Source organism: Pyxicephalus adspersus, chromosome 6 (assembly GCF_032062135.1).
Source record: "Pyxicephalus adspersus chromosome 6, UCB_Pads_2.0, whole genome shotgun sequence".
Taxonomy (NCBI): domain Eukaryota; kingdom Metazoa; phylum Chordata; class Amphibia; order Anura; family Pyxicephalidae; genus Pyxicephalus; species Pyxicephalus adspersus.
The window spans coordinates 92,674,281-92,697,112 of NC_092863.1; the positions used below are offsets into that span (position 1 = coordinate 92,674,281).

The 22,832-nt window shown below is 38.0% G+C and overlaps 1 protein-coding gene across 1 annotated transcript in view; it reads left to right on the forward strand.

Moving 5' to 3' along the window:
• Positions 1 to 22,832, forward strand: part of WDR70 (WD repeat domain 70) — a 181,728-nt gene that overhangs the window by 111,900 nt on the left and 46,996 nt on the right. Inside the window, exons 11-13 of the mRNA XM_072416611.1 lie at positions 7,095 to 7,194; positions 13,924 to 14,008; positions 14,795 to 14,933. Of these exons, the coding sequence (XP_072272712.1) occupies positions 7,095 to 7,194; positions 13,924 to 14,008; positions 14,795 to 14,933 (324 nt within the window). The remainder of the gene's footprint in view (positions 1 to 7,094; positions 7,195 to 13,923; positions 14,009 to 14,794; positions 14,934 to 22,832) is intronic.

Here is a 22,832-nt window from a genome sequence, read left to right on the forward strand (position 1 = left end):
GATTGTTGAAATTTCATTGTTACCTTACCTTTTTCATTGTGCACAACACTGCTGCATTCCTTATTTATCTCATCTGAATGTTCACTTGAAGTCTGATACTTTTGGGAGCTTTGATCTCATGGGTGCCCCCATGACTGAAGTAGCAAGTGGGGTTTTGAAGTCAGTAGTTGGAGGAACCAGTAGGAGCAGCCACTGACCTAGAAGGTTAACACTCTTGGAAATGTTGGGGGGTAAAAAATTGTGATTGCGAGACTTGCCTTTATTGGTTGCTTCTTCTTTCTTTCCTTCTTTCCCCCCACTGATGTCTGCGAAAGTTCTTACTTATCTAGGGTTAGACTGTGGCCGTTCAGTAACTGAGCACCTCCTTGTAATGTTCATTTTCTCCAAAATTTTATTCAGGTTTTTGGGGAGCTCCTATAATGACTTATGCCACCTTTTACTGAACCCTTTTTTTTTATCTAGCCAAGGCAATTCCTCCAGTGTTAAACCTTGAGATTTATGGATGCAATCCGGAGATGAAAAGATAATGCCCTCTGGCTGCTTAAAGTATCAACTTCTAAACAGAGCTTGATTGGGAGGTTCATAAATCACCAACTTTCTCTAGTCTTCAATTGTGCACAATTCCCCATTTTCCCTTATCTGTTCCTGCAAATCTTTGTGAAGTCCCAGTGAATGCGACATCACCAAAGGTCATTGACAACTGGCACAATTAGTACTGGGCTTGTCATACTTGTCTCTGGCCACAAAGGAAAAGTAAGGACAAGTGGCTTTTGAAATGATCCCAGGAGCATATTTGGCTGACCGTTGAAGCCATACTATAAATATATGAATTGTTTTGGTTTTGTCACCCTTAATTTATGTTGGTCTATGTAGTTTGATGTGGAACCTTATATAATGCAGGTTTCACTGAGAAGGTCATTGGGGCAGCCTTGTAACATTACACACATCTATGTCCCGCCTGAGGACTCACATCTGGAATTCCATTCATTCCATGGACCAGCCTGACTCACACAGCAGAATGGCTAACCATGATATCAGATTAGAATTTTCCCATCTGAGTCAGGGCCCTAAGGACAAGTGCCTCTCGCAGCAAAACAAACCATCACATATATTATTAGGCAGATGTGGGATCCTTGAAGTGATCAGGTTCTCTTTGAAATGACACCTAATACCATATTGCCTTTTGTAATAGCTTTGAACTGTTTTATTTATTTTAATCTGTATGTGTCATGTTCAGAGGCTCCATTAATGGGAAAGTATAGTGTGTCTTCAGTGAACGTGTAATTTGGGTAAAATTGCAGTGCTTAACACTGATCGCTAATTTACAAAAATATTGAGATAATCATACAGTCAGACATGTTACTCAATGCCAACTCCAGAAAATCCACTCTACGACCAGTCCTTTTCTAAGTTAAAAGACAACTAGCATAATAATCAACTCATTTACTTGTAAGCCTGACAGCATCACCATGTTGGCCTAGGTTCACATTACAATACAGGATAGGTCTTATAGGTTCCTTATTACTGACCATTCTTTTTATGATTATTAATTGTAATATTTATATGTGCTTTTCAACGAGGGTGCCGTGGAATCCTAGGGTTACTCAAGAGGTTGCTGAGGGTTCCTTGAGCCATGAGCAGTTTAGACCTTCCAGGCCAGTTTATCTGACACCAATGATCTTTTGGTTATTTGTAAGGGTGACATTCTTTCCACTGGCTGGCAATGTAAGAGGCAAATTACCTACTGACTATCACACTAATATACTGTGGGTTGTGCATATAGTCATTATGGAAATGGTTTCTCTAAAGACCTGACTTTTATTTCAAGGGTTCCCCTATGTTAAAAAGGAGTAGAAAGGCTGATCTAGAGAGACTATATTTTTCCATTATATACACAAGCTCCATGTACTATGCCCAAAGTTCCACCTAATGATTTATTTAATGAAAAAACTGTCTTTTTAACATTTTTTCTTCTTCATTTGATTGACATATAAAGGTCAGTGTAACGTAAAAAAAACCTATCTATTATCCATGAATTTATTACAACTTATTACACATTGGGTAACCAGTAGAGCTTTGGGAATCCCTTGTCATGTATCAAAGACTTATTTGTAAAACAAAGCATATGGACATTGAGTAAAATTTATTTAAAACATAACTTAATGTTCAGCTCATACAGAAAAAAATAAATGAATGAAAGAAAAAATACATAAATCAAACATAAAATCCTTAACCATTCTTTAAAACTGCACTTTAGGCTTTACATGGTTGAAATGCATATACCAATTAGCTTTTAGAACTGTGAATATGCTGCATTCACACAATTGGACTTGTCCAGTAAGGGTGTGAGTCATAACCAATAAAAAATTATGAACGTCACATTCTCACTAGTGTTTAGTAAGTAGATTGAAATATGATTTGTTGTAGGTTATTGCATTTTCCATATCACACAGCTTTTATTCTCTGATATTGATGATTAGATAAGTGCAGAAAATCACTAGCTTCCTATTTGAGAACAGTAACATTCCATTTGTCAGGTATTTGTTTGTTTTGACACTTTTTTTTACTGCTTTCTGTGTAAACCTTGCTTGTTGACTTCGGCCTAAAGGCAGTGCCGTGTAATTGCTTTTCTGAGGTTAACGTGATTTGACAGGGCGGTCACAGGTGTATTCAAAGTTCATTCGCGTTCAGCAATATAATTTCTTATTCCAGAGACTGTTTCACGTTACACTTTCCCACGTTCGTCCTTTGACTTTCTGCTCAGATTTGTTTATCTCAACCTTATAATGCAGCCATGTATGTACAAAAAAGAAAATCTATGACGGTTTGTTTTTTTTTGTTTTTTTTTATTTGTAAAATTTTACTACTTTTTTATACTTTGTTTATGAAATCTTAATTGAATAGATAACCATCTATTACACAGATAAGATACATACTGTAGCTTGCAAGCTTGCTTACCAAAACCCCAGCTTTAACTCTCTACATCAGGGGTGTCAAACTCAAATACACAGTGGGCCAAAATAAAAACTTAGACTAAGTCACGGGCCAAACGTGAAACTGAATTAGCACCGCTACTACAATTCCCTGCGTCAAGAAAACAGTCCAATGCGTGGCCACAAATAGGCAGAGAGCCCGCTGGTCTATAGATGCAAGCGATGCTGGGAATTATAGTTAGCTATAGTTATAGCTATTTCAATGCAGAGGCGGGCCAGTTGCAATTCATTTTTAGGATTCTTTTGGGGGCCAAAAAAAAGCACGATGCGGGTCAGATTTGGCCCCTGGGTTTGACACCCCTGCTCTACATGTTGACTGTTCCTGTGGAGTTAAAATTTAGATAGGAGAGGAGGAGAGGGGTGTGTCCTTCTTTTGATATAACAATGTTGACCTGTCACCAAGAGATTATGTAAAGTGTCATTGCTTAACTTATTCAAAAAAAAATGGCAGTTGTCTGAACGTAAAGCTGATCCTTTGGTTTCTGTACTTTTGCCTACACACCCCAGTATTTTCCCCATATTTTTTTAAGCTGTAGGTGGGTGGCCAGCCTCTTTAATATGACCAACTTTTCAGTAATCACCCAAAAACAGTCGAGTGGTCACTGAAAAGTGACGGTTGGTGCACCCGGCTAAAAGGAGCAATCATGCAGATAGCTATGACACAAGTCATGTCACTATTAGCTAAACACCTGAGCTTCATCCTCATTCTGATTCAGTGATTAAGAAAGTATTAAAGGCAGGATCAGAACACCAACCAGGACAGGAATGGCAGAATATATAGTCCCTTAGTATAAGGTCCTCTTTAAATCAGGTATCTTGCTACTCTAGTCATATCACAGGCTATTGACAACATAGAAGTAAAAAATCCTGATGTATATGTAGCTCTGTTGCCGTACACTAATACCATCCCTGTTTTTATTTGTAAAGCCATATACTGTACACCGCCTCTTTCTCAGCAGTGACAGCTTGGCCTGACCCCCTGTTATTCTGTTAAGCCCATTGGATGCCATTCCTAGAAGATTCATATATGGATCCAGAGGACATCTGACATAATGACGCAAGTCCGCCCAATAAATATAGGGCAGAACATGCTGTCAGAGACTAAGACTCCTCAACACTGGTGCAGACTTGAGCCATTACATCAGACTCCTTTGTGTGCTGCAACATTGGGTCATTTTGCCTTAGGCTTTACATACCCTTGGTGGTAAATAAATATTTTTATGCCATATTCCATACAATTTTAATATCTGACAGATCTTGAAAAGGAAAACCATTTTTTGCTTAAGTAGGATTCATATGGCTAATCTTTAGCATGCTCAAAATTGGAAGGCGCTGCTTCAAATGGTCGTACCAGCATTCAACTAGCCAGAGGCACAAGTGCCAAGGCACAGCCACTACCCCATCAATCAACAAACAGGAAGATTCCGCATTCTACTGAATAACAAAATTTTTAAACAAGCTTTATTCTGCTTCTGGCTAGTGAGCATGGAGGCATGTTCTAGTATGTAGAGTACACAGATCTCTTGGACATGATTTAATAAAGCTCTCCAAGGCTGGAGAGAATACACCTTCATAAGTGAAGCTGGGTGATCCAGCAAACCTGGAATGGATCAGGTCCAGGATTAAAAACATTTAACAAATACAATTGACTTTAAGAAATCCATTCCAGGTTTGCTGGATCACATAGCTTCACTGATGAAGGTGTATCCTCTTCAGCCTTGGTGAGCTTTCAAAAATCAAGGCCCTTGGGTATGAGAGGTGGAGGTCTGGTGGTGAGTGTCTGTGTACTCTATGTGATATAGTGTGTCCCTGTGCTCACTTACCAGCAGATGTGGGCAGCTTGTTCAAAAGTAAGGACTGTATACCTGAGTGCAGCTTCTTCTTTCTGTGTGTATATTGGCTGTTATACCTTTTAAGTTAAAGCAATCAACTGTCTCAGGGTTCCATGTGCTCCTAAAAAAATGTACATACTGTATCTGTATGGCTGACCACAGTTCTGCCATGGAATAATGCTGTGTTGGGGTTGCCTTATTACATCCATTCAAGTTATTTATTTACTGTAGACCCACTGCTATCCTAAACCTCACCTTCACAGCACCAGACCTAAAGATGGTGGTCACATGGAACATATAACCTGTTTTGTTTTAATAGGTTGCTGGTAAATACATTATCCAAGTGCATGTTGCCACACAAGGTGAAGGGGCTTGTAAACACTTTTCCCCTTAATAAATCAATTGCTAACATCACACCTGATAGTAACATGTGAAGTTACCCATTGAATATGTTCCCCCTGGCACTGAGGTTACGGTGCGTTTACTGCTTTCCACTGCCTATTGCTGGATACTACATGTAGCTTCTTCTGGTGGCAAATTCATAGAGAATAAAAAGGTACGGTAGTCACTGTTTGACAAATCTGTTTTTTTAGAAATCTGTGCTGTAGTGTTCTTTAAGAACCTGTGGCATTATCAAGTGTAGGGTTAGCAATTCATTTTAGGGAAAATGTTTAAAAGCCCCTTCACCTTTAATAGTTTGCAAGATAACAGCTACACAGAATCACTGGATCCTGAAGCAGGTCTAAATCCTTTGGCAGTGTAATTCTGATTGGTTAAATGTCAGTCGTTTGCAATGTCAATGGTTTAATGTCAATAGACCATCCGCTGATCTTTCCTTTAGAATGCTATAGAGAAGAAATGGGGAAAAGGGAAGACAGTAGGGGTCTTGGAAAAGGTGTAGGTATTACATTCAGTGAACAAATAATCTCATAAGTAAATTGTCCAGGTTACAAAGAAAACAAAATTAATAATCCCAAATCCACTAGATGGTAGATGGTTGAAGGTAATTAGTCCATATGCAGTTATTTTTCGAAAATAAGTAGTTGCAATAGACCCCAACGCATTTCGCCCTATGAGCTTAGGTATTATGTATAAAGTCGTGGGTTTGACTGCACTCAAACATCTATAGCTAGTTTTAGCCTGCATGTCTAGGACGGAATTTGCTTTTATTTTCTTTTGTAGATTTTCTTTTCTAATGGCCTATAAATTTCTTTTCCCTTGGTTATTTAACTTTGTCCTGCAAGTTCAATCTCATGAACATAGAGTTCGCAAATGTTTTGTCTCAGAAATAGCATGTATATTTTTTAATAAAAGTGTTTTTCTTTGTCCCTTCCTGTACATGTGCAGATCCATCCATTTACATTAGCCATCGTTACCCAGCACCATTAATGACCTCTCTTACACTTGTCACTGCCGTCTGGTGTTTTTCTCCCACAATCATAAACGGGCTCTGTCCATATTCCATTTTTATTGTCTTAATCCAGTGTTCTTGGAAAGGTCTTCTGAAAACATGTTGTTAATGTCTAAGGAAGCCGAAAGACGCACATAGGTTCAACGAGCAATCACATCCTCAATCGGCCTGAGAAATGTTCTCATATCGAGTCCAGTTCAAATAGTACAGGGGCTTTCTTCCCCCTCTAAAAAACAAAAGTGTGTGCAGTCTGTTGTTTCTCACTTGCACTTCTGTTGCTAGTAATTTTTTTTTTGTTCTTGTGTCAAGAAACAGGTGATGTATTAAAGCATGTGTGTTTTTTTTGCCTCAATTTATCTTAACACTCCTTCACCCCTCCTTTCTTAGTACTTTATTTTTTTACTTCCTTTTCCAGTCTCGTGCATATGATTCATTAACATAATTCTTGTTCTTGCTTGCGTATTGTGTCTGTTTTCAAAGAGCAACATAAATATGAGGTAAACTTTGAGTTTTGATTTTGTGGAAACTGAAATTGTCCAGAGTCAGATGGGAGAGGGTTTTGGCCTGGGTCCCGTACCTAGCGTCTACTTTATTCTGTAATTTGCAAGAAATAATTTCTTTGTGTTTGGTTCTGTTAGGTCATCCATTATTAACCGAAAAAATTATTTAAAGATAAATGATCAAAGGAAGAACCGTTTTACCTGTGTATGTGTGGTTTCTGCCCGAGCTAATAAAATAACATTAAAGATAAACTCCCGGCAAATATTGGAAAATAAAAGGAATAGGTAGATATTCATATTAGTTTATCAACAATGGAAATTTGTAAAAATGTAATTTATGATTTTCTTTTATTTTTAGGTTCACACAAAATTTCACTGCAGACAGGCTCACGCTCCAAGTACAGATACATCTAGTATTGCTTTCTCCTATGGGGGAACCATCCTTGCTACAAGAGGAGGTGGGTATTAAAAGTCTCAGGGTAAGGAAAATGTTCAAACAAGAGAATCTTTGAGATATACTGGAAATAGGGCAAAATTGGGTACACAAATATGTATTTCCCATCAACAACTATGAAAAGTAAGTAGTAACCTTTTCTTATACAGTCTAGGCATTGAATACAAGATGTCTTTTATTACCCCCGTGTAAATTGTGCAAATTTTGGATGACCTACTATTTCCTGTCTTACCTACATGTTTTGCATTCAATGCTCTCAAGCTGTATGGACCACACCAACAAGGTTGTCCCTTTCTTATACTAGAACACCCCCAAGCTGTTGTAATCTGTTTTTTTTTTTTCAGAAATACAGAAAATTTTCTGTTTATTTTGATAGGTAGCAAGTATGATCAGAATTAATTCTCTGTTTTTTTTTTTTCAGAAACGAAAGCAAACCCCAAAATGTGTTTTATTTTATTACACAAAGCTGTTATAGGTTGCTTCTAATGTTTTATTTTAGATAATCACCAGAGTATAATGAAAAAAATCGTATCATCTTTTACCAACTTACCATATTTCCAGCCACTGCTTATAACTGAATTATTCATAAACTCTTTTATTTGTAAAGTTTCTTCTAGTGAGAGGGCCAAATAGCAGTAAAGTACAGCAAATAAGGTGAATTGAAACACACGCCTTTTTTTATCACAAAATCATCATCAATAAAGTTGCAAATCACCAGACTGTTAAATATTGTCCAAAACATCTCTGAGATCAGTCTGAATCTCTACCGCCCTGGAAAATGTCAGGTTCTTAATGCTAAACTCTCCAATTATATGGTTTTACTTTATAAAGAAACATGATGGCTTGGGTTGCTTATGACTATAGTGGAAATTCTGTTAAAGATCTCTGGCACATGGAATTCATAGTGGATAACTATATCATTAGCTAATCATATGTAAGCTAAAAGCAGAGGTGAGCCAGGACTACTACATCTAAAAAGCGATATATACAACCAGCTGTATCAGTTAGCCATTATTTTTTTCAGGTAAAATGTGATAACTGTATATGTGCCTAAGTAGCAATGCAAATGCAATATGGAAACCACTACAAGATTACTACAAGAAAGCTACTGGTATTTTGTATTCTCAGAAGAATTGCCTCTGAGATGAGACAGGGGGTCCCTTAGTAGTTTTTATGCAAGAGCTTTGTGAATACAAGAAGGAAAACCATAAATGGTGGGTTATCATCAGTCTTATGTTTTTAGTGCAGCATAGGTACTCTAATTTAGCACCATGTGCTCATAGTTTAATCTAACTATTCAGAATGTACAATGTGACTAAAATTTTAGGACTGATGATGCTGAAAGTCCTTGCATCATAGCTCCACTAGAATGTTCTGCCATTATCTCATGAAGTGACAAACTGTTAGATAAGTCATTATTGTTTTATTGTCATAATGTTTTATATAGTCACATCCTTAATTCTGAATAAAATGATTTTCCTAAGCTTTCAAGTCCTACATTTGGGCACCTCTGTTAATCTAATTATGTAAGATTATTGATAACAAGCCACTGAGTATATAGACATCCTGACACCCTGGCGAAAGTTGCCAAGATTGAGCATCCTGGTACATGGAATGATCACCTACCCAACATCTGTGCAGAGATGGACATTCTGCACAGGTTATTAGTCTTTGTTGCAAATACCTTTTCTACATTCCCAGTATGAAACCCCCTCAGATTTGTTAACATATTTTCTACATCATTTAGTTTTTAATATTATCAGTAGCATTGACAACATTAAATACAGTATAAGGGCATGACTACCTTGTAGTTCACTTTTGCATGCTTTTTTCCTTTCTTTGGAGAGTGATCCAAGTCTACCACTAAGTACTTATAGATGCAATGAAATGGAAAACTAAAAAAAATAGTTTTAAATTGAGACTTTCAAACACATTGATGAATTTTGTGATAACTGGTATAAAGAAAAGTAACAAATCCTTTTCCATCTGTCATTGGCCTCCCTTAGATTTGGAATTAAGTCAGCATTTAAAATATTTAGGCAGCTCTGCAGTTTTTTTTCATTGTGCTTCTTTTTATAAATGAACCATGCTGTTGTCTTAAGTTTTCTTTACTACTTTGTGAAAATGAAGCTGTAGTAAAGAAAAATTGTAAGGATCAGATAACTCCAGTCATCTAACAACCTTCACTCATACTTTCCCCAGGACGCCAGTGATAAGAGCTAGTGGACCATGATGTAGCCCCACACAATCTACTTTTCATCTGGTAAATGTAGAAAATGAGCTGGGATTGTACAAGGCTGTCAGACACTGCTGATTAGATAATTTATAGGGCTGTGCTACAGATTTCCTTTAACCCGTTATAATCTGTGTACCTCCCAGCTACTATTTCATTATTTTTAAATATGTTTTTTAATATGTGAGTCTACAAATTGTGACATACTTATCCAAAATGCTACTTGTCTCACTCTATTTTACTTTAGTTCCTGCATAAACATGCATGTTTGGCTTGTTTATGCTTAGGGGTGGGATGAGAGGTTGCACAAAAGAAAAGACACAATTTAAGGTATGTGCCAGGGTGCTCACAAAGCCTTGAGTACTGTCCACTGAGCCACTGTCCTGGAACAAATATGGAGGCCAGGAAACTAGAGTATGGTCAAAATTCCTTGTCTACCTATCTGTTCTAGGTCAGTGGCTTAGAGGTTTAGCATGACAACCAGACACCTAAAAAATCCCCATTGGCAACTTTTATGGTTTACGCTGGAAACCTTTGATTACACAAGGATTCTCTGCAGTAACTTTGGCTGTTGGTGTCATAGAACTGACAATCGGATCACATGGCAGCATAACTAGAGTGTGTTGTTGGGTTTTTTGGCTTTCTGTAATTCCAGACATGTTGATCAGTTCACTAACCTAACTCTAATCCATCTTCACAAGCCTTATATTTACAGATTTCCATAAACACCTTCTTCCCATAACCCATTACAGCATATATACAAGAGTTCCTGTATGGTTGAAGTGATGTCCAAAATTATGGCAAAGGACATGCCACCTGCATAGGCTGTGTTTTCTTCATTACCAACCGACCAATCACCATGTCTTGTTCTACGTCGTGTTTGACGCTGGGTGGGGGTGGCAGTCTTGGTCAAAGCAGGATTTTTGTTAACTTTGTCAGAGCTCTGCTCCTAAGAAGTGGTAAACTAATAGTAGACAAAGAAAAAAATCACACCGTAGCAAAAGAGTCTTAGAGAGCACATTTCTCAATGACATGGAGTCTCTTGCATTGCAGGTCATCAGGTATAGCATTGTCTCCAGCAAGGAGAATGCAGAATAAGCAATACTTATTGCTTAAAAGCATGTTAGTGTGCTGTTTATGCTTGCAACAACCATTCCCATATAATATACTGTGATTAGAAGTTTTGCCACTAGGCAGTACTGTTATATTTGGGACTTAAAATGTAATGTTTTTTTTCTCTAGTAAAACTATGTAGTTATGATATCACTATGTTCCTGTTTTCAATAAATTCAGATGTGTACACAGCACCATTTTGACTATATTACTAAACAGTTTTTATATAGTGCCAACATATTACACAGCACTGTACATTAAATAGGGGTTACAAGTGACAGATAGAGACAGACAATGACACAAGAGAAGGAGAGGACTTAGTAAGAGACATGTGCAAACATTTTTCAACATAATATCCAATCTCACCTCAAATCTTGACTAGCAGTCGTGAGCCCATTGTCTTTCAAACTGTAGATATATAGTTATAAATCTATAGGCACAGGAAATTCAAATAAGTTAGGGCTTAGTGGAATATGGGCAGCACAGTGGCTCAGGGGTTAGCGCTCTGGCCTTTGTAGCGCTAGGTCCCAGATTCGAATTTCGGCCAGGACACTATCTGCATGAAGTTTGCAGGTTCTCCCCATGTTTGTGTGGGTTACTTCCGGGTACCCCGGTTTCCTCCCACATCCCAAAAACATGCAGTAAGGTTAATTGGCTTCCCCCCAAAAATGTACCTTAGACTATTATTATTATTAATATTAAACAGGATTTATATAGCGCCAACATATTACGCAGCGCTGTACATTAAATAGGGATTGCAAATGACAGACTAATACAGACAGTGATACAGGAGGAGAGGACCCTGCCCCGAAGAGCTTACAATCTAGTAGGTGGGGGAATTTCACACACAATAGGATGGGAGATATGTAGTGGTGGGAAGTAGTGGTGGTTTCAATTGACAGAAGAAGACGGGTACATTAATGACATGTCTGTGGTAGGGACATTAGATTGTGAGCTCCTTTGAGGGACAGTTACTGACACAACTATGGACTTTGTACAGCAGTGAGTAATATGATGGTGCTATATAAATACTGTGTAATAATATACTATGGGTTTTGCTTTCCAAATGTCACACAGGCAGGATACCTGACATGGAGATCTGAGCAGGTCATTTCCAGATAAATGACTAATTGCTGGGATTTGTCTAGACCTGATAGGAGACTGTACAGATGTATAAGGTTAGTTTTGAAAACAATGTGGCATAACCTAATTCCTTCTATAATTCCTCTTTAAAACTGACAAATGAAAGCCACAGCTAAGATTTGTCATTCCCCATCAAAAAGCACTTTTGTAGGAACCATTTGCTTCATCCCAATGATGATGTAAACCGAGCTTTTTGTGCCTGTTATTTAGGTTTTATTCCTCACATTTTAAAACCATCTACAAAATCAATTCTCTTGAGAGGATAGGGAGTTATTGGTGAGAAACCTGCAACATTTTCTGCTTCTTTTTTTCATGTGTTGTGACTGTAGTTTGATGACTCACTTGTACTCTATCCAGAAATGGAGCAGTAAGGTAGCGTAAATTCAACTTAGAGTAGTTAGCTGGAATGGGACCAACTAATACAGATGTGCATTGGGTTTTACAGTAACACACCTGCTTAATGTGTAGATTAAAATAGGACAGAATTTAACCCCCACAGCTCGCCCTCAGCTCACAAGATAGTGACACTGTACAGGCCCAGCTAGACATAAAGGGTTAAGTGCAAAGGGAAACCAAGTCCCTACAGTTTGATAAATGCATTCTATGCGGTAATGTCAGAGACAGATTGTGCTTTTCTTTTGGTTTTAAATATAAGTGTGAAAAGCAAAGTCTGGCTGCAGGATGTGTAAATTTAATACTCCTGGTTTTATGTACTTCTTACTTCCATACATGGAGATATTAGACTGGGAAGAAATATGGAAACCCCTAAGACATCGTACTTTTGTTACAAAGTGGACAACAGGCAGTGCTGCGTTCTTGTGCAGCTCTAATGTCTCAATTGCTTCCAAGAACATCAATCACAGAGGCTTTAAATAGCTTAGTAATAGTGTTGCATCTGCTCTTTACTGACATTACACTATATATTTTTGGAAAGCAGAGAACCCATAGAATTAAATTTTGTCATTTTCAATATTTTATGTCACACGATATTGGCACAGCGGGTAATGAAACACAAATGTTTAGTAAAATGCACTAATATTCGGTTTAGGGCACAGAAACAAAATATAATGTTATACATGTTTTGTAAAATATGAGGGCTGTCTGCAAAAGAACCTTTTTCTTCATTGCAAGTGAAAAATGGGTGCCAAGCAGAAGCAACATGCCATCATTAAGTTCTACGTGATTGAGGGGTGCAGGCGGGCTGACAGAAGGTTACATAATGTTTATGGAGATGATACCCCTGACAAGAGACATATGCGCACATATGGATGAATAAGATGAAATTAGCATTGAAGACAAACTATCAACGTGTCCCCACACCTCAAGAGCTCAATGACCACATGTTGCTTCATGTTGCAATTTCAATATTCACCTGCAATGAAAAAATGATTCTAAAACTTCTGTATAAAGTAAGAGTTACTGAGGAAGCAATCTGAACAAACTGTCTGTTGATAAAAAAGTTATCCTGTAACAATTTAGTTTCTTAGTTATGCAAAATAAGTCCCTAATATTTCCATTATAGGTTTAATTGCATTGGAAACTAGGGATCTGGTTAAAATTGAATTCCAAGCAGATATAAAATAATACACTTTTAATTCAGCTTTATATTATTTTTTTCTGAAGCCAATATATCTACCTGAATTGGACTAATCTACCTTTTTCTATCATTGTACAACAGTGCTTGGGCTGCTAGATGGATGGAACAGGTGGCTTTGACCATGGAGTGCTCAGATACTGTAGTAAATGTATCTAATATATAATAATAATTATAAAAATATTAATAATAAATAGCCTTCAGTCCTATGTAATTTGTTGACAGCATATAAATTCTATGATGAAGCGCTAGGTCCCAAGTTCGAATCTAGGCCAAGGCACTATCTGCATGCAGTTTGCAGGTTCTCCCTGTGTTTGTCTGGGTTTCCTCTGCACACTCCAGTTTCCTCCCAGATTCCAAAAACATGCAGTTAGGTTAATTGGAATCCCCCTAAAATTGACCTTGGACTGTATTAATGACATATGACTATGTTAGGGATATTACATTGTGAGCCTCATTGAGGGTCAGCTAGTGACATGACTATGGACTTTAAATGTATTACACAGCACTTAAAGTGCTGTGTAATACATTAGTGCTATATAAATACTGTATAATAATATTAATAATGATGGACCACTTGGTGAAAGGTTTCTAATTTATTATGTCTTCTCATCTGCCCTAACTGCAACTTATTTTCCTGTTTTTTTTAGGGGATGATACACTTAAAATGTGGGACATTAGAAACTTTAAGAAGCCCATCCACATGGCGAATGGCTTGCCTAACTACTTCCCAATGTAAGTATCCATTACTATGTACAGGACTACTATGAATATTATAGCCCATATTGTATACATTGATGTTTTGTAAATATTATTAGGAGTACATTTTTACCAGGGAATAAAGGACACTTCAAAAAATGTTCTGCTTATTTTACTAGAATTTTTTTCCCTGCCGTAACATGGTATAAAGAGTGCCAGGGGCCCCTTCACACTTGGAGTAAATTTGTTAAGGTAATGAAACACAGAGGACCTAAATTGTAGTGCACCATAATGCATGTTAAATAAAGGTGCGTTATATAACTTTTTAAAGTGGCACAGTGGTGTGAAATGACCCTAATCTAATAATGTAATACCTATGCTAATTGCACATGTTGCACTTTTTGCATCAGACAACCCTTCCTGCAAAATGCCATGCAGTCATCACTGCAAAATACAATGAATTATTGGCCTAAATGTCACTCATTTGGGGTTTACATAAACTTTTAGAAAAAAAATATTTATATGTATATTCTCTTCTTTTCCGCTACTCTTATGTACAGTCAGTGACCAACTTGAGTGTCTAGATTGATGAAAGTGAAGTTTATTGTTCATCTGCTGCAATTCAGCATGTCGTCCTGGAACGACAGCATGACAGAAGTTAGATCTTGCAAGTCATGAGAGCACAGAACCCCATATATTATTTAGGGCCCAATTATTACAAGGGAGAATGTAACGGTCTTGGCTGGAACTTTTCTATGATAATTCCTTATCCATGTATTTGTATATACAATGTGACTGATGTATTCTTTCCTACTTTTACAGGACAGACTGTTGTTTCAGTCCTGATGATAAACTCCTGATAACTGGAACTTCAGTAAAGAAAGGTGAAGGTAGCGGAAAACTTTTATTCTTTGACCTTGTGGATTTCAAAAAAGTTTATGAAATTGCGGTCACAGATGCTGTGAGTATTAAATTCTTTACACTTTAAATATTGTATAAATATTTGCCAATTTGGTGTATGTAACGTTAAAGATCCATTTTAGATCTGAATGTAATGAGCAAATCATGGTTTCCAGAACAGTTGCAACTTAAACCACTACTTGTACTTGTACCTGTATTTATTGGTAAATGATGGGTGAATATGCTTAGTTTACCGGCACTAGAGCCCTAATGGAGATTTTTTTAATGTATTTGATGTATTATTTATTAATGTGTTAAAAGCCAGTAAAATAATAAAAAGGACATAAGTTAAAAGTAATTAAAGGGACCACTCAAACAAATTTAAGATTTTAGATTTGGCCAGAGCCTGTATGGAGGAATCTGCTGCTGACTTTTTACATTACGTTATTTTCAACCCTCTTGTTTTTTCTTCACCAGTAAGATTTGGGTGTTTCCACCCACCTGTAAGTGATCTACCATCTTCTGTTGCATTCTTCTATAATACCAAAAGTTAAACTTCCAACTGAGCTAAACTTTCAAACTCAGAACCGGTGCAATATGTTGGACCCACAGGATTCGGTGCAATATGTTGGACCCACAAATGGGGGAGGGATTTTAGATGTAGGAGGTCAAGACACCAAATGTCACCAATGCTACTGCAGAGATTTGAGGGTGATATAGAGATCTGTGTGTCAGTAAGGAGCTTAATAATATTTGGTATTCATCAGCAATCACAATCTCTATCCAGTAGATCTAGTGTTTTAAAAATGCTCATAATGGCCACTAATTGAATAAATAAATCATTAATTGATTTAGGCTCCTCTGTGTTCATTGGTAGCCATCTATCAGCTTTCAAACAAAAAAAGAAACAAAACAAGGTTGTTGAGAATTGATCGGCCAAAAATGTCCCCAATTTCTCCTACCACAAAGGTTTTAATGTTTGGCATGACTAAGACATATTCTGTTTCTACATCATTAAAATTCATTTGGTGCATAGTGATTTGAATTCCAAATCTAAAGTCTGTATCTATAGATTTCGGAGAGAGAAAAGAACCTTGTCTAACTTGGATGGCAAATGGACGTGGAAATAAATATACATCAAAAACCTAGAACAATCACACTCTGTACATAAAAGTGGCACATTTGGAAAGTGGAAGCCGAAATATAATAGATTTTGCAGTAAATTGGAATTCCATGTTTTAGAAACAGCATTGTAGGGCCTGCAATAAAGCTGTTACTCCCCCTTCTCTGGTGGAGGTAGAGGTGTGCGTCTGTTAGTATTCTAGAAAGTACTAAAAATGCTAGTTGTACACACATTGTATACTTCAAAGCTTTTTACTACTGCAGAGTGTTTCCAAGTATTATACCTGAACTTTCACTACGAAGAGTACAAGGAAACACATCTGATCATATGACGGGCAGATCACATTATGGCGGCACTTTTGCTCCCATTCCTAGCTCTGCAAATCCAGGATCCAGGACTTCTGACTAGGGAATTCTGCAGCCACATAACCACACAGAGGACAATAAACTGGCGGGAGCAATGAGCTGCCCAGCATGAGACCTGGACCCAAACCAGTATATGCACCAGGTCCTGGTACCTCTGTGGAACGTACATTTGGTTCCAGTAGTTAGCATCATTCATATATCACAGTTACCTACATTTTACAACAGCCATCTGTACTATGAAGGCAATGTTAATCTAGGCCAATATGGGCTACTAAAGACATGTCCAGCTCTGGTGCTCACCTCTCTTAATCATGTCTTACACTGACGTATCCTCTGTGGAAATCCCACAGAGGAATTCCTCTTGATATATAAAGGTGATAAACACATCCTAATCTCTGTAATCAGTAGGTGGATTTGGCCTCTGAGTGAACCTGATCAGTAATGGAAGTAGAAACTGGAATGTTTTAACAAATGTCTGTGTTTGTTTGACATTCTTTACTAAATAGGTCTTTCCCCTGTGTCTCTAGTCGTCCACATTGGTTTCGCTTAGTGGAACTTCTGTTGCTGCCACTGGAGAAAATCGGTTTGTTTTATGAACTGATGTGCAGGCTTAGGTGTCTTTCAATGAGATATCTGTATCTGGTTATCTTCTGCCTACCCCTGTCAGAACAACACAGATTATCCTATACTGCTCTTTGTTTTGCCTTGTTCAAATAAAGGAAATCATTTTTTGTAGGTTAATGTTTAGAGCAAAAATAACGTATCTGAGCCTGTGTTAGAATCTGAATATTTGTACAAGTAAACATAAGAAAAAATATATTTTTGAGCTTTTATTTTAAGGGATCCTATCACACACAACTTATAGGACTAGACACAAAAAAAAAGGACTTGTAGGACAACTTATAGGACTAGTCACTGTTATTGCAGATGAACTAGAAACCGGTGTTGGAGAAGGTCGTCTTGGTAAAGGAGCAAAGCTGTCCTTTCCCTTGTCAGAGCTGACCCTCTTGATGACTGGTGCTATGATGACTTTTGGAGGATTATTCAGGCTTCAGTTGGAAAGGTACACAAAACACAACCCCAAAATGAATAAACAGAAACTGGGAGATTTGGAGTTGATAATAGAAATCTCTACAGCACAAGTAGAATATTCCACAAAGGCAGCCACCAGAGATATAAATCTAAAAGGCCTTAGAGCTCTAGTACAAAATTCAAACAGGTCTTTAGAACATGCTTGGGCCTCAGACTTTATTGGCTTGCAACAGTTGGCATCCTTTGCTCCTCTTTAGTTGCACATTTATGTAAATTGCGCTAGTTAGGATACTCACAGATGGACAGAGATCTCCATGAGAATGGACTGATTGGGTGATAACTATCCATCCTTACATAAGTAAAGTGGGTGATAAAACCCACCAAGATTCTCAACCAAAACAGGTAAAGACATAAATGTGCTACTTATGATCCTTCACTGTTCTACGTAAGATGGTCAAGTCTTCCTAATAGAGAGAGCACATGGTCATAAGTCATTTTTAAGAACCTTGGTCCCAACCCTTTTTAAGCTATGAAGTGCCTAGACTAAGCTTTATTGAACTTGTTAACTTAAAGAAACCCTTGAAATAACTTTAAAGTCTTGGGGAACCCCTGCTGTAATTACTTTATCCATAGTTCACAGTATATTAGTGTAGTGGTCCAGTAGAAAGAAGAAATCTTACATTGCTGGCCAGTGGGAAGAATATCAGTCTTACAAAAAGATAAACAGTGTCCGTTAAATTGGTCTGAGAGGTCTAAATTGCTCATAGCCCAAGAAACCACTTTAAAAACTTTTGGAGGAATCCTAGGGTTCCATGAAACCCTGGTTGAGTACCATTGCTCTAGACACTTATGCAAAAATTTAAATTGCATTTTGGTACCTGTATGGGTCTTCTAATGTTCCATTTAGAACACTGGGGAATGCTTTTTTTGTTGAGTTAGATTTTATACTTTTTTACAAATGTTTGGATGGTGAATCTAGAAATTACCACATCCAGTTTTTACGATACAGGGTCCCCTCCGTTTTCCATGACCTTCAAATCTTGGAGGAATCGTTCACCTTGCTCATCACTGACTGTACCAAGGTTTTCTGAGAAGTTAGAAAGATGGCTATGCAGAAAATGCATCTTGATGCTCATATTGCAACCAAGCATTTTGTAGCTCACCAAGAGTTTCTGGACAATTTCTGTGTAATTATTTGCTTGTGTGTTTTTGTAAGAAAGTTCTTGACATTGGCTTTGAATGATAACCAAGCATTCTTTTCGACTTCTGACATTGTCCTGATGAAATGTTCATCTTTGATGAGCTGCCGAGTCTGTGGACCATCAAACACACTGGCCTTTATTTTTTCAAATGACAGGCTAGGAGATGCCAAAATGAGGTACTTGAAACAGTCTCCTTCAGTTGGCAAAGCTTTAACGAACTGCCTCATCAGACCCAGTTTCATGTTCAGAGGTGGGAATATAATATTCTTTCTATCAACACGTGGCTCATGTAGAATGTTCGGATCATCTGGTTTTAGGGCAGATCTTGGAGGCCAGTTCCTTTCCATTCAATGCCTCTCACGAGCTCTGCTGTCCCACATGCACAGATAACAGGGATACTTGGAGTATCCGCGTTGCTGACCAAGAAAGAAGCATACCATTTTAGGGTCAACACAGGTGACCCAATTGTGTTGGTGATATTGCAACAACTCAATGACTCTCTTTATGTTTGCATATTCTTCACAAAGAGAAACTGAATGTCCAATTGGGACTAAGCCAAATATAATGCCAATGTGAAGGAAGACACACTTTAAGCTCAACTTTGAGCTATCGATGAATAGTCGCCATTCAGTTGAGCTAAAGATTGGAATTCCCAATTCCTCCAATAAACCAGGTATGGTATGACAATACACAAAGCCACTGTCAGTTCTAAAGTACTGCAGAAATGCAATTTCTGTGGTTCGAAGGTATGATACCTCGCTCCTTTTTCAAGTAAGTTTTTCTCACTCAGTCTTGATGCTAGGAGTTCTGAATCCTTCTTCAATAGTCCCAAATCATGTGCCAAATCACTCAACTTATGCTGATCAAATACCTTACGAACAGTATCCTCTTCTATTTCAAACTCCTCATCATTGTTGTCACCTAGTTCATCACCATAATCATGTTCTTCAAGAGAGGGTAGTGTAACGAAAACCGGCACTGGGATTTCATCTGAATGAGCCACTAGGCGTATAGCCGATGGTAGACTAGGATACTCTGTTACATTTATTTTTCTTGTTATATCCTGAAGTTTTCACTATACAAAAGTAACAGTCACTGAAATGATCTCCTGGCTCTCGCCAAATCATAGGTATACCAAGTAGCATCTTATCACGTGTTCCCTTTGCCCACATCAATAAACCCTCAACACACTTTTTTAACACCTTATGAGGGGCCCAAGACTTATCTTGATCACCAAGTTTAACTTTGAAATATGCCAAATAGGCTTGCTTTACAAATGTGCTAATGTACGCCCTTTGACTGGGAATGGTGAAACTGCCACAGATATTACAAAAAAAATCAGGGTTGTTTAGGCACTTACGACGGGAAACAGCAGAGCCAGACATGATCTGAAAGAAAGGAAATACGTGTGTAAGTAAAAAAAAAAAAAAATATTTTGCTTATTCACTACGTAGAGCAGCGCACAACCTCTGACCACACTGTTTTGCGTGTAAATAGATAGCCTATACAAATCCACGCTACAGTAATCGCATTAATATAAGAGGTAGAGAAAAAACCTGAAGTGATAGATAATGAAAACTGACTGCACTTTCAGAATCTGCATACCTATTTTAGTGTAAATAAGCTTAAAAATTGAAGTCAACAAAAAAATTTGTTCAAAACTGTTCCCCGGTGTAATTTACCTTTTTTATCCCAACCAAAAGTGACCGTCATAATTGTTTGGACAAAGACACACAAGTGCCTTACAATGATTATTACTCAATAATTGAAACCTTTATTTCAAAAAGAAATTGCTTGGTTTTCTGAAATTTCTCACTTCATGTGTTATTAGAATTATTAGCTTTTATGCTGCAGAGATCTGAAAGTGGCATTTTTTTAGGAAAAGTTGACAACACAAAAAAGATGCATCTTGTCAGCCTACAAAAAGGCTGATTTACATTTCTGATTGCATTGGTGATTTCAGTTCTGCAGATATTTTCCATACTTCCAGGGTCTTTGAAGTAATAAAACTTTAGGAAATGTGAATGTATTGCAAAGATGTACTGTGTAATGTTGCTTTTATTATTGTTGGTACCTTAATTTTGCCTTAATGCATACCTAAACTCAGAATTTTCACTTTACTTAAAGGAATAGACAATCCATTTATATAAGGTAAAAATTGTTTTTTTGTTTTTTTTTGTTTTAGGTGCCACACCCTTTAAAAAAAAAAAAAAAAAGGGTGCAGCACCTACCCCTAATTCTCGGCTGCCTAGGTGGTCGAGAATGAATTGGAGCGCAAAACATCCCGGGATACCTACGTCATGCATCCCGGGATTCTCTTGGGTGCTCCTTCTGCGCATGCCCGAGTGATCTTGGGGTTACTTGGTTGAAGAACCCGGAAGAGAAGGCGAAGATGGCAGCACCCGGAGCGCCGACTCCGGGACGACGCAGGACCCGATGCAGGACACCCCTGGAGTAATCGGACTGCCCTGCGGGATTGAAGGTAAGTGTATTTTGTTTTGAGTTTAGTTCCTTTTTACATATGTTTTAAAGTCTAATTACAACTACGTGTCCTTCCAAGACTACTCTGTCCACAAGATGACAACTCACTTTACTTTCCAAAATAAACAGCATGCCACCTTGTTAAAGGAAATTAATAATAATAGATCTATTGGCAGGGTCACCGAGACATGGAACAGTTTTACAGGGAGGACTATTGTTAATGAAATTCTTCTTTTATTGTATCTCATTTGTTTTATTCCTTTACAGTCCTTTATTCAGTAAGAAACACCACGTTGTTAATTCTGTCATGCATGGGAAAATGTCTTTTCTTGAGACCAGAATTTGATGTTGTTGAAAAATAGATCTGTAATGTACACTGATCGCTGGTATTTTCACGATGCCAAGTTCCTGCTCATGTCAGTGTATGTGTATGATAATTATAGCTCTTCTAAATAAAACACATTGAAGCCTATGTTTGTTGGCCCTTTAACTAGGGCAGGATATAGACTGTGTACATAATTCTGTGTGACCTTGCCTGTCACTCACTGTGCCTGTTATGATTTGATCCAGGCGCCTTGTATCGGGCTTCACTGTACCTAGTGCAAAGCCTCGTTTAGCAAATGGATGTAAAGGAGCTCCAGCTTGCATGTAAATTGAAGAGCTTGCTGTCATCAGCGAGTGTCAGCCGCTTCCAGGCCTCATTGATCGGTCACGGTGTGATTGCACATTGCTCTGAATCACTATCGACCTGCTGCCTATCAGTGTTCATTTTATGAGAACACGTTGTACTTTTTCAGTTTTCCAATGTTTATTTGGTATGTGGATGTCAAAGAAGCAGACTTTCCCCTTGAACTAGTATAACAAATTGAAAAGTCCTTGTATATACGGTGATTAACCAAAACATTCAGCTAGAACCCTCTGCCTAAATTTGTGAAGGTCCCCCTTGTGCCCACATGACCTCTGCCTCTTTTTTACAGTGTACCCTGCTCCTATCTCTTTTCCAATTAGCTATGCTCGTACACCTGGCCATCCATAAGATCTAACAAAAAAGTAATTTGGCAGACCGGGTCACTTTCTTCCATTGCGCCATGGTTCATTGCTGACTTGAATGTGTCCAATGTAAGCACCTTCAGCGGTGGACAGGGTCAGCATGGCCACTCCGACTGATCTGTGACTACACAGGCCCATGCACAGCAAGCTTAGATGTGTTACGTGATCATGCATGCCGTGTGTTTTGACATCTCATGGGCAAAATTCATTACTTGTATATACACACTTAAAATGAAAAAAAAAACACTTACATTTACTTCCGCAGATTATTATTATTATTAATAAACAGGATTTATATAGCGCCAACATATTACGCAGCGCTGTACATTAAACAGGTCCCTCCATCTTTCCTTGATTAGGTCCCACGTCGTCCTGGAATCTCCAATCTTCATTCGTGTTTTTCTTCTTCTGGCTGATCTCACATTGCCAGGTATGAGATTGGGTGACATAGCCTGCTGAATATCGGGTAAAAATGTGCACAATCTCATGCAGTGAGATTGGCTTTTTTTTCCTCATTGCCGGAAAACCCCCCTTCTCCCAGATGCCCAAGATCAGGCATGCGCAGGAGGAGCAGGCAGAAGCCTCCTGGGATACGTGACATTGGTATCCCAGGCAGCTCTGTGTTCCAATTCAGTTTTTACCACTGTAAATTGGAGAGGCTTCTCCCCCCCCCCCCCCCTCTTTTTTAAAAAAAAAAAAAAAAAAAA